This window comes from Copadichromis virginalis, linkage group LG2 (assembly GCF_057382275.1).
Source record: "Copadichromis virginalis isolate Kocher_CV1m ecotype Utaka linkage group LG2, C_Virginalis_male_GT1.1, whole genome shotgun sequence".
Classification (NCBI taxonomy): domain Eukaryota; kingdom Metazoa; phylum Chordata; class Actinopteri; order Cichliformes; family Cichlidae; genus Copadichromis; species Copadichromis virginalis.
The window spans coordinates 30,827,645-30,839,747 of record NC_140619.1 but is presented as its reverse complement, the minus strand read 5'-3'; the positions used below and the strand labels follow the sequence as shown (position 1 = coordinate 30,839,747).

Sequence of the window (12,103 nt, the reverse complement as noted above, 5' to 3'; positions counted from 1 at the left end):
TATCTGAAACCACAATTTTACATTTAAAAAATCCATGCACACTTGATATAAAAAGTCAGATTTGATGGAAATGATTGTTACATTCATTTAATTATCTTAAAGATTGAAAATTAAGTTTAAAAATGTACACTGAGCCATCTTACTCATGAAATGGTGGCTCACTAATATATGTGGTAGTAGTGGTAGTACTCCTTGACTGCCAAAGTTTTATTACATTTTATTACAATTATTTTTAATTACTTTTTCATTATGCTTTTTGCCAAGAACTCACTAGGCTTTGCAATATAGGCTCAGATGTTATCACGCATGAGACTATTAGTGAAAAATCTGATCTGCCCATATGACAACAACCCTAAGCAAACAGACTGAGTCATAAAGGGCTTCAGAGACACAAAAAAATGGGGGCCCATGCAACAGACAGTATGACTCCCACTGAGATTCGACCAGTTTTTTGTTTTTGCTTGTTTGTTTTGTTTGTACATTACACGGTGTCCACATAATATTTTCTGTTATATTTTCTGTCCAACAAGTTTTGTTTGGAGGGGAACACTTCTCCCTGGGTTGGATAAGCGTTTTAAATAAGTGGATCACTAAAATAATTTTTACTCAATGATGCCCTCTACCGGGGAACTATTCTGTGGAAAAACTGGTCAGTATAGTGACTGTGAAAACGTTGTGATCATAAATTAATCAAATTTAAACATCTATAATATATAAATAACTTAACTTACAGTTTACTAAGTAGTTTTCGGAGGCACTTGTCCTTTTTTGTCCTTTACTTGAGTATTTAAACCACATTTCATCTATGTTTCTTTGTGTAATTGTGTGTTTTTTACTCAACTACTTTGTTTATGTGTTTATATTTTGGGGAAACTGTAGTAGTTAGTTTGCAGAGTAAGATGTGGTTAACGAAAAAAACGAACAAACAGAGATTAATGTAATCAACAGTATTTAAAGCTTTTCACCACAGCAAGCTGCAACATTCAATTGCTTCATTTAAGTAGAGCATTTTTTTTTACATTAATGAATGCAAGGTTGTTGCAACAGTGTTGTAACAGCGTTTTCATCTAATGTTATGTTGTTGCATTATTGGTATTTTTTTGGTTAAACCTACCACTGACATTAGAGAGGGGGGGAGGGGTATGCAATTTATTTGTATTTTACGAGCATAATTTACACCTCATGACTTTGTTTTCTTATCACTACTTAAAAATTAAAAACAAAACATTTTAAGAGGTCATGATTTATGTATGTGAGAGGCTGCTGTGAAAGCATTAAATCCAGCCTGCTGCACCGTGCTCTAAGCGCCCTCTGGTGGACAACAGGAAACGTTGCAGTTGGATTTAGAGGCACAAATGGACAAAGCCGTTTCAGCACTATGACAATGGACAGCTCCCAGTGCGACCGACAGTAATGGTTACATGATGTGGAAATGAAGCGAGTCTGTCTGCCTTACAAGTCCTGCTATGCTGTCAGAGAAGAAACGTTGAGATTTTATATTTTATCATTTCACTACAATTTCACCAGTTGCTGACTTTAAAGGAAGCTGATATGTATGTGATCTATTTTATATACACGAATTTGGCGTTTCTGAACGTGTTTAAAACAGAAAAGAAAAAAACAATGTCCAACTTCCACTTTATTTCAAGGATCAAAACCTGAAAATGAGCCAAGCCGATCTAAAAATGGCTGCCCCTTTCACTGTCCCTGTGGATCACCTTACTACAGAGAAGGTTACTCTGCTCCCCTTCATGCTCTCTATGGACACCCGTTTCCTTATTAACGACATTATTTTCAATCTGAGCCATAGGACAACCTAATTACCCTGCTCATTTCTGGCCAGTGGCCAGCTCCCATCTGTTGATGCTGTGAACTAATTCCCAGAGAAGAAAGAAATAAAAGGGCATACATAGAGAGAGAAGCCACAGGCCCCCTTGCTCAGATTCAGGTGTGGCATTTGGAGTTAAGAGCCCCCCACCCCCATCCTTTCTCTTTCCTCCCTTGTATTCCTGTTCGTGGTCTTAATTAAAGTGATATTTCGAGAGAGGAGGTTCTGTTTGTTCAGTTAATGAACCCCACTATTCTCTGCGGGCAAATGGAAATGCAAGCACTCCAATTAGCATATGTTAGCATTTTACTATGTTTATTCCTCACCGTGGAAAACAGCTTACCAAGGCGAAAAGCTTTTCACCCTTGTACGAGTAGCTCTGGAACTTTTTCACCTCAAAATAATTAACTCAGGCTAATTAAACATAGATCTGGAAAACTTACATCTAAATCATTTATGCGTGCACATCGACTGAATCTGTGTTTTGGTGCAGGGATTATGTTTTATGAATCACAGCAGGTCACAAATGCTTGCTTGAAAGAAAAGAGGAAGGCCATATGAAAAAAATACTTTATTTTCATAAATGTATACAGTACATGTGTAAAGGAAGGAACCCTCCCCTGTCATTACAGTAGTCTGCTTCATGGTGCAGCTTGCATATACATACTCACTGTTTCATATTCACACAAGCTCTGTTAGCAAACAAAGATACAAAAAGGAAAAACACGTCTTCTTTTTCATGTAACCAAAAAATATAAATTCATAAGGATGTGCAAAATTATTGTCCACGAATGCTTTTTCGAAAACTATTTTGGATGTAACTGCTGCTCCAGTTTGATTGTCTAAATAATAATAATGATAATTCTAATAATAAAAACAGACACATATGCTGACAATGTTGCAGTGGCATGTCAAATAAATAGCCATCAGACCTTCATTATCCTTCTTCAAAACAGATTGTCCATACATTATTCCTCTTTCCCTTTCTATTTTCATACCACTTATAAATCATATGTTCATTAATTTATGTACTGGGTGGGCTCTACCTCTGTTTTCATATAAGGATATCCATCTTTTTAATCATCCACTAGGGCAGTTATTGAAAAGTCAGTCATTGTACAGGTCATTATTTATGATCGCAGTCTCTCCCTGGGGCGACATCTGGAGACGGCGCTTCTTTCCAAAAGTAGAAAATGAATTGTGGACATCTAGGTCGCTTCGCTGTGCGGCAGGCCTCAGGGTGCAAAAGCCTGATGGCGTCCCAGGGATGTACACATTGTGGTGGTAATCGGGTGGTGGGTGTGGGTGCGGGTGGGAGGGGATTGAAGGCTGCTGCTGCTGGGGAGGAGGTGTACACCGAGGAGTCCAGGGGCGAGAGGGAATCCCACTGGGTGAAGGAGACATTTTATAATCTATAACATGAGGAGAAAGGAGAGAAGAAACAACTGCTTATTATTCAATACTGACTCATGTCTTTACAGCTTGTTGTAAGGACTGTTAACGATTAAATGCAGTAAAAGGAGCAGTGATCTGTTTAGTGGTCAGTTTAGTGAGGATGAGGTAGGCCGTCAGCTACAAGTGAGTTAAGGGAATAACAAAAAAGTAAAAAAATTAAAGAACGAGGATGCGCAGCGTGTGTAATATTAAAGTAGTGTCGATGAAATACTCCATATGCATACATAAGCAGGAATGCATTTAGCCTCTCTCACCTTTCGTGCCTCTCATGTGAGTACCCCAGGTCCAGTATTGTCCAGGTGCCATTGAGGTGACATAGTTTTCTGGGTCTGCATGCATGGCTTTTCGCATGAGGGTGCCATCCATGTTTATGGAATTGTAACTACAAATGAAATAAGTCTGTGTAACAACACCGTTGACTCATATTTATGAAAATGCAAATCATATTGACATGAGCATTTTTTATGCAGACTGTATGCTTTAGAGCTTTATTGAGCACATACTTGTGTGTGTGTGTTTGTGTGTGATGGGGGGGGGGGGGGGGGGGGCAGGTCATAATGCTGCTCTACAGAAATCAGGTCAAAGTTCAGAACTATACCTTTTAATAGAGGAGTTTTTGTTCTTCGTGAGAGTCCAGTCTGTGTTTGGCTGCTTTAGCTGCAGAGGGAAGATATTGTCAGAGTTAATGGAAGGGTATTCATGTCAACGATCAGTTCCGTGTGGCTCTATTTTTAATTTCATCTAAACGATGTCTGTTATGATAGAGGTCACTGATAGCTGACAGGAGTAGACTTTCTTGGGATCCCTCCTGAATTGAAGACACGATTCTTTTCAGATGGATCGTGGCTGCCGCCCCGTGGATGTTTGGCAGAACATGCTCATTTCAAGAGTAGAGGTGGTGACGCCTCCAGCTACGATTCGCCTGTCACTTAGTTTTGCTTTTATCCTCCGTGGCGCAGCGGGAAGGGTGAAAGAGAGCACCCGAGTGATATTTATTCCAATTTGATTCTCATAGTACGGATTCCACGCTCCATTAATTCACCTAAAGTTGTTAACGAGAAGAATGCGACGTAAGCTATTATTAGAATCGGTATTCAAAATACTGTCCTCAGCCAGCTGTGCACAAAACCAATTAGAACCCCACCGGGATGAAACGAAACATGATTTTAATCTTCAAAGGGAACCGTGCCAGGGAGGAAATTAAGAAAATTACACACGTCATTGTTTTGTGGATTTTATGCATCATTTTACATTAATATTTGCCTGACGCTCCTCGAGCAAGGTTTTTAATTAAAAGTCTCGCAGAGAGCCTTGAAAAGTTTGCGGCCCTCGCAGCTGTAAATGGAATAACCCAGCACGTCTCGCCACGCATTCACACCGTGGCACACATCACATTCGCCTACCTTTCCTGTGTGTCGTGCGCGCTTAGATGTGTGTTTAATCTCCCTTTTCACCTTCAATTCGTCAACTTAAGCGCGGTTATGCACTTGCTTCGAGTATTTGTGATTCGTTGTGATTTGTCTTTGACGCGCCAGAGACAACCTCACTGTGACTCACGTGAGCACGCTGAGGGGCACTACCGGGTGATTTGGTGGAGCCAATTAATAAAAAGAAGGACACTTTCTCCTGAAGGAGTTTAGCTACAGGCGGCACATTCACCGTGACCTCGAATTCCCTCTTGTGGCCAGAGGTGTATGTGTCAGTGACCGGGCTGACATTTCTCAGTCAGCCTGGTGGAGTCTGGTATCAAGGGCCTGACTCTTTGTCCCCTCCACGCTATTAGACCGGAGGGGACAAAGAGTCAGGGCCGATTCATACCGGAATCGGCATTACGCACATATTTATGGTCTGCTGCTCCGTCTATTATGATAATAATAAAAAAAATAAAAATAAAAAAACACGGGCGTAGACACCCTTCCTCTGTAAACTACCCCCCTTCCTCGTCTCATTTCTCCCCTCTCCTTCCTTCCCTTTCACCCCCTCCTCTTCCCCACCCTTGCTCGACAAATATGAAGCCACATCTCTCTTTCTCTCCTCGCATTCAGAGGACAGTGCTGGGGCCGATCTACAGGCTGTCCACGTCTCAGTCCAGCCATGTCCTTGCGCCCCCTCCTTCTCCTTGCCCCCTCCCCTCGCGATGTCCTCCCCTGTCTCCCCAAAACCGACCATTTGCCATTTTTCATCAATAATGGACAGCCACCCCCCTCTTGCGAATACGCCACATTGTGTCTGGTATAATGGTTCGGTCGTCCTTGTGCCCTTGAGGCATAGTTAGTGAGGTTATCTGTCCTGTATTGTTAGTTTGAAAACAAGAAGGCGTGTTCACAAACCCGAGTGCCCGTGACATGGATTGCCTGAACCCAAGGCTGACAATTTCAAACAGCTGCCATTCACCTTCATGTTTGTAACCTTGACTTTTTGTTCAGGTAGATACGCTGGAAGCAGGTGTGTGCACGTCACTGCATGAAAACTGTGTGGCAATAACACTGGATGATGTAGACATTGTTCTCGCAGGTCACAATCTCTATAATTAGTTCTCGAATTATTATTAAATGCTTGAATTGATACCAAGACTGAACAGAGGAGACTGCCTGAACTACATCTCATCTTCCTCTCGTGCAGTAATTGACATCTCACTTCGTTCTCAGACACGGTTTTTTGCACAGCATATGCTCCTCGCAAGATGGGGCTTTACACTTTCATTAACATGTCAATTAAAATGTAATCTCACGTCGTCTCATTTCATTTCCCGGGTGCAAAACATTAACATGGGCAGCACAATTAGAATTCATTATTGCCACAATTATATTAAAACGCTGTGAAGACGACACGCTGTGCGAAAACACTAACGAGGGAGTGATAGAAGAAAAGAGTGACTTTACTGAAGGTTTTCCTCAAGTTGAGTACCAGCCTGTATGGCATGCGCGATTTGACCTTCATGGGAGAATGTCACAGTCTAGATTCACATCTGATGGAAACTGAGTTGATAGTTGTTATTGTGTCAGTGTGTGGAATGGGGTGGAATTAAACGCTCGCTCTCCTTTGTTTTATACTATATGCTGATTTCACTCTACCTCACTGGGAGTAGTTGCTCCGTTGTTCACAGATGCGCTCCGGCTTTGCGCGTTCCACGAGTTTTCCGCGCTCTTTGCCTCGTTGTTCCTCGGTGTGCTGCTCGGGCTGCACGGCTTCAGAAACATAAAGTCACTTTTGGCTGATTCGGGGGTTAGACACACTTTATAACAATATGATTGAGAGAGACTGCTATTTCCATTCACCTCCATGCAGTTCGTGGGCACTTTGGCGGCGGATGAAATCTGCAGGTTGAGGTTGGATTTTTTGAACATCTCCGGGGGCGGCTCTGGCTGAAACCCCCCGCAGCAGCAGCAGGATAGGGGGGGCAGGTTGTACCCGCTGAGAGTCTCGCTATCCTTGTAGCACTTTACTGCAGCCAGCACGATGATAGCCACCAGGAATATTAAGGATATAGTGCTCAGCGACACGATCAAGTAGAGAGCGAGGTTTGAAGGGGGCTGCGGGCTGAGTGTGAGGTCCCCGAAATCTGACAGGGTCTCGGGCACGCTGTCTACCACTGTGAGGACAATGGAGACAGTGGCGGAAAGCGGTGGCTGTCCGTTGTCCTTGACTAATATTACCAGTCTCTGTCTCGTTGCGTCTTTTTCTACTATTCGACGAATAGTCCTGATTTCTCCCGTGTACAGAGCTACGCTGAACAGCCCCGGGTCTGTAGCCTGTAACACCTGATAGGACAAGCGGGAGTTCTGCCCCGCGTCTGCGTCTATCGCTGTTATTTTGGTAACCAGATAGCCAGCGTCTACTGCCCGCGGAACCACCTCTGTGGCCACAGTGCCGTTTTTCGGCAGTGGGGATACGATAACAGGTGCGTTGTCGTTCTGGTCCAAGACAAAGACGTTAACTGTGACATTACTCGCGAGAGGGGGGAAGCCTGCGTCCTGTGCCTGTACCAGAATCTGAAAGTTTCTTAATTGTTCGTAATCAAAGGAGCGCAGTGCGTAGATGTTGCCGTTGTCAGAGTTGATTGAGACATAAGTGGACACGGGCATGCCCTGAATCTGACCCTCCAGAATAGAATAAGACAGATAGGCGTTCTGGTTAGAATCGGGGTCGAATGCAGTTACAGAGCAAATGGAAGCGCCAGGGGCATTATTCTCGGTCACATAAACTGTGTATGAAGGTTGGGAGAACCGCGGGGGGTTGTCGTTAATGTCAGACACTTGAACGAGAATGGTTTTTCTGGTAGAGAGCGAAGGAGAGCCCAGGTCTCGTGCTGTGAGGGTGATGTTGTATTCGGACACGGTTTCTCTGTCCAGAAACTCGCTTGTCACAAGAGTGTAATAGTTTTTAAAAGATGAGTGGAGCTGAAAGGGAACGTTGTTTGGAATTTGGCAGTCAACGTTTCCGTTCTCTCCAGAGTCCCGGTCCATAACACTGATAACCGCTATCACCGTACCTGCTGGCGCATCTTCCTGAACGGGAGTGGACACTGATGTGAGGATAACTTCGGGAGCGTTGTCATTTACATCCAGGATGTCCACCAGCACTTTGCCGTGTACGGCCACGGCCGAGGGTCCCCTGTCTTTCGCTTGTACATACAACTCATAAACACTTGCTTTCTCATAGTCCACAATACCCTTCACTCGGATTTCACCCATGTAGGGGTCCACGCTGAACAGTTCGCGCACCTTGAGTGGTGCGTGCCCGCTGAACGCATAAGTAACCTCCCCGTTCGAGCCCTCATCCAGGTCTGTGGCGTTCAGTTTCAGCACCAGCGTCCCTCTCGGTGCGTTCTCCACCAGGCTCGCGCGGTAAACTGCGCGGTCAAACACAGGCACGTTATCGTTGGCATCCAAAACTGTAATAGTTATCAGCGCTGTCCCTGAGCGTTCCGGTGAGCCCCCGTCATAAGCAGTCAGAACCATTTCATGCTTTTTCTGCTGTTCCCGGTCCAGTGGGGTGTCCAGCACGAGCTCAGCAAACTTGCTCCCATCATTGCGCGTCTGGATGTTCAGTGCGAAGTGCTCGTTTGCGCTCAGCAGGTATGAGCGCAGAGAGTTGGTGCCAACGTCCTGGTCCTGGGCGCTCTCCAACGGGAAACGAGAGCCGGGCGCAGCGGACTCTGTGATGTCAAGATTAAACTCGCTCCACGGGAAACTGGGGGAGTTGTCATTCACGTCTAAAATCTCCACTTCAACTCTGTATAGTTCTAACGGGTTTTCTATGACCACTTGTAAGTGCAAAAAACAGTTTGGGCTTCGTTCACAAAGCTCTTCTCTGTCTATCTTTTCGTTGACGAAGAGAATCCCGTTCTCCAAGTTCACTTCTAAGTACTGTTTCTTTGCGCCAGAAACGATACGAAACCGACGGGCTGACAGCTTTGCCACATCCAAACCTAGGTCTTCGGCGATGTTGCCCACAAAAGCTCCATGCTCCAGCTCTTCTGGGATAGAGTAGCGAATTTGCGCGAGAACCAAGTCCACGACACACGCGCACAGAAGCAGACATATAACCAGGCCAGTCACCGGCACCCAGCTGCCTCTGGAGAGAATGTGATCCATTTCAGCCCCGTGCGTAAAGCACCTCACACGGACATCTTTCGCCTCATAAAGACATTCAGCTGTACATAATAGAGAAAAGGAGCCTGTCCTAAGATTGAAGTTAGTCACATTTATTTGTATGGGTAACTTTGCCAAATACTTAGAATGAGAGAGCGGGAGCAGAGTGAAAGCACCTCTCTCGGTGCTGTGCTCCACGCGCAACACCGGTATGAACGGGGGAGGCTCGCGCTTTGATTTTACAGTGTATTAGGCACTTGGAGGAGCCGGTGGGGAGGTGCGTGTGTATGTGTGTGTGTGTGACAGAGAGAGAGAGGGAGAGAGAGATGGAAAGAGAGATGGAGGGGGTGGACGTGGCTTCTCGCAGCTCCGTATTGGAGGACGCTGACGCGAAATACGACTCTAATTACTGTAGACGTTTAACCCTTTCACATCCGCGTGTCTGTTCGCCTGACCCATTAAAGTGAGGACAGGGCGTAAGTTTGATACCAGACGTCAGAGCCAGATTTGGATTAGGAGTCAAAGTGTGTCACGGGTGTCCTTTCCTAGGCTGGGTTTACTAGATGAGGATGAGTAAGGATTTGTCTTGGTTTTCCCAGCTCCTTACTGCGCCAGGACCGTGGTGATAGCCAACATCGTGTTATTGTTTTATTGCAATCCCCACTGCACCTTCAGAAAAATAATAAACTATTCTTCTGAGGTCCCATGAGTACGTGTTGAAATACAGTAAACAAAACACACAAGCTTAAGCACTCACTCGCTCTGCTTCAAATGGCCCAGTGGCCACTAACAGTAGGCTCCTGGGACTTCATAATGCTTTTGAATTAGAGCCCTTTGAAGATGAATACAAACACTATAAAACAGTCCCATTCATTAATCATCACATGCGAAATTGGGTTTTACAAAAAGAATCTTTGATAGGTCAGAGTATTCATTTTAATCAGTGTTTAAATGAGTGTGAGCTACAGGTCCTGGAACTTAAAACGATTACTTTGAGAATCATAAACGGACAAAAGACCAATACAAATACGCATTACACGCCTTTAATTCACTTAAGTGGGTCTGTACATGTATCAACACAATCAACGTAAAAGCAGTGTCATAAAGCCTCAATCATACTTGTCTCTAATCAGGTATTATACTGTGGTTGGGATTAGATAAATATCTCATAGATGATTTGTTTACAGACTGGCATAAACAGAAAAGGCTGTATCAGAGTGCCATTATAGTTTTGAGATAAAGAGAACAACTCTTTAGAGCACCGCGCATGTTTGTTCACATCTAATCGCTTTCCTGTATATCCTGGTCAGTTAGACAAGCAGTGAGCGGCAGGGAGCAGTTAAAGACAGAGTTAGAGTGCGACCAAAGGCTGCCTTTGTGAATTCAGGTTCTTCTCCAGACAGACACGACTAGCATCCTAATGCCAAAAAAAAATGGTGGAAATCTGAAAGTCTCTTCATGGGACTGACGACACAGCCTTGGCCCCCGGGCAGCGTTGGGCTTGTTAGCAACTAAAAAGGAAAAGAAGCGAGAAGGAGATGAGAGAGAAAGAACAAGAAACAAACATTTCTGCTTCTTAGGGGCAGCATTTCCTTTTACACTAGACGCTGCATTTTTCTATAAATTGCTCCCAACAACCTGGGGACTAAAACCTCTGTGGAAAATCGTGTTGATGGTTGGTCCTCTTTGAGGGTGATCAGGGAAACAAAGTCTAATGTTGCTGCGATCTTTTCACTTTCAAACCAAATCAAACAGGGCCAAAGGGAATACTTCCACTTGAAGACAGTGGTTGTTTCTGACATTTCTCTCTTAAGCAACTGAGAGAATAACGTTCCCTCTTCATATTCAGCTGGGTTTTTAAAGGAGAGGTAAGAAAGGTCACTACTTGTTTTTGAATAAAACCGCAATGCTATCAAACCATAAATCCTCATCCCGGAGGAAGAAATCGCAGGAAAAAAAGCATTACTTTTACTTCCCCTGGGAACTAAAGTTGCTGCACTTCTATCTCTCCAATAAGCAGCACTGGCATGCATTTCCCTCCCCTTTTCAGGAAAAACTAAAATCCCCAGGTTTAAATAAGCAGAAAATACAATCTGCTTGTAGACTTAACCTCAAGCAGATGGTTAAGCTTCTCCAGAAATGATTACATTTCTGGAAAAAGAAAAAAAAATTACCACCACCACCAGTTCCATTGCTTTTCCCTTCTTTTTAATTAACGGAGTGAAGGATTAGTGTGCAGCTATCCGGGATCAACCGTTCTCCGACGGAAGAATACAAATGTTTTGTGATAAATAATCCCAGAGCCCTCGGGCCGGCGGTCCCTCGGTGCCTGTAACATTAACATGCATTACACGCAGCATTAAGCCGGACTCATCCGCCCCTATCGCCTCGCTCACCCAATTGTCCGACAGAAAGACTACTTTCTCTGAACTACCGCTCAGAAGCCATCTGACCGTGACCCGTTCCTCCCCACAGAATGAAAAAGTACTGGTGGGTGGATGAAGGATGGTAAAGTGGTTAGAAACTCATTTGTTTTTTTTATGCACTTGAAATAAAGGGGGCTGTTTTCTCTATAAGCGCTTTCAGTTCCACTTTAGTGCCGTCTATGTTTTATTTGGCTCATAATGTCCACATGTAAGTGCACTTAAAACGCTATATTTCTTTTCCATTCGTGATCTTGTGGCGCCATCTATCGGACAATATGCGATACCGCAATAAATGGAACGGTTTAAAATGTATTGTGTGCCAAAGAAAAGTGTTGCTTCTCTTTAACAGCACTGGATAATTTTTGCTGATACAAAATTAAATCGGATAAAGTTATCTGTAGTTCTGCACCTCACAGGAAATCAAGAGAAACACAAGGAAGACTGAACATAAGCTTATTAGTGGAGGCCATAATGTGTTTAGTCTTAAAGTGCTCACATTTGCTCACAGTGTTGTTCGCATAGCTTTAGATGTATTAAAAATGAATCCTTATCAGTATCTACTCCATACAATTAATCCTGCACATTTCACCCTAAAGCATAAAACATTAATTATTCATCTTGTGTGTTTTTAGGTAATGATGGCCCCCAAATCACCCTTCCACTAAAGCATAGCATCATCTTTTAACTATATTTGCTTCAATCTGTGTTTCGGTGATACCACATTAATAAATTGGCTCAGCAAACACTAGTTCATGGTTTTAACTAAAGGAGTTTATTAATGAAACCAGCATGTTTCCGCC

General features: G+C 43.8%; 1 protein-coding gene across 4 annotated transcripts; it reads right to left on the bottom strand.

Moving 5' to 3' along the window:
- Positions 1 to 2,386: 2,386 nt before the first annotated feature.
- On the bottom strand, positions 2,387 to 9,095 carry LOC146717647 (protocadherin-10). Of its 4 annotated transcripts, XM_085478778.1 has the most exons (5): positions 6,562 to 9,095; positions 6,358 to 6,471; positions 3,882 to 3,940; positions 3,538 to 3,665; positions 2,387 to 3,240 (listed from the first exon to the last, which is right to left on the bottom strand). In XM_085478778.1, exons 1-5 carry the CDS (start codon positions 8,878 to 8,880, stop codon positions 2,936 to 2,938), a joined length of 2,925 nt encoding a protein of 974 aa, XP_085334904.1. In that variant the 5' UTR covers positions 8,881 to 9,095; the 3' UTR covers positions 2,387 to 2,935. The 4 variants fall into 4 exon arrangements, with proteins under 4 accessions (XP_085334904.1, XP_085334901.1, XP_085334909.1 ...); XM_085478775.1 differs by having other exon boundaries at positions 6,358 to 9,095; XM_085478791.1 differs by lacking the exon at positions 3,538 to 3,665 and having other exon boundaries at positions 3,186 to 3,240; positions 6,358 to 9,095.
- Between the last annotated feature and the right edge of the window lie 3,008 nt (positions 9,096 to 12,103).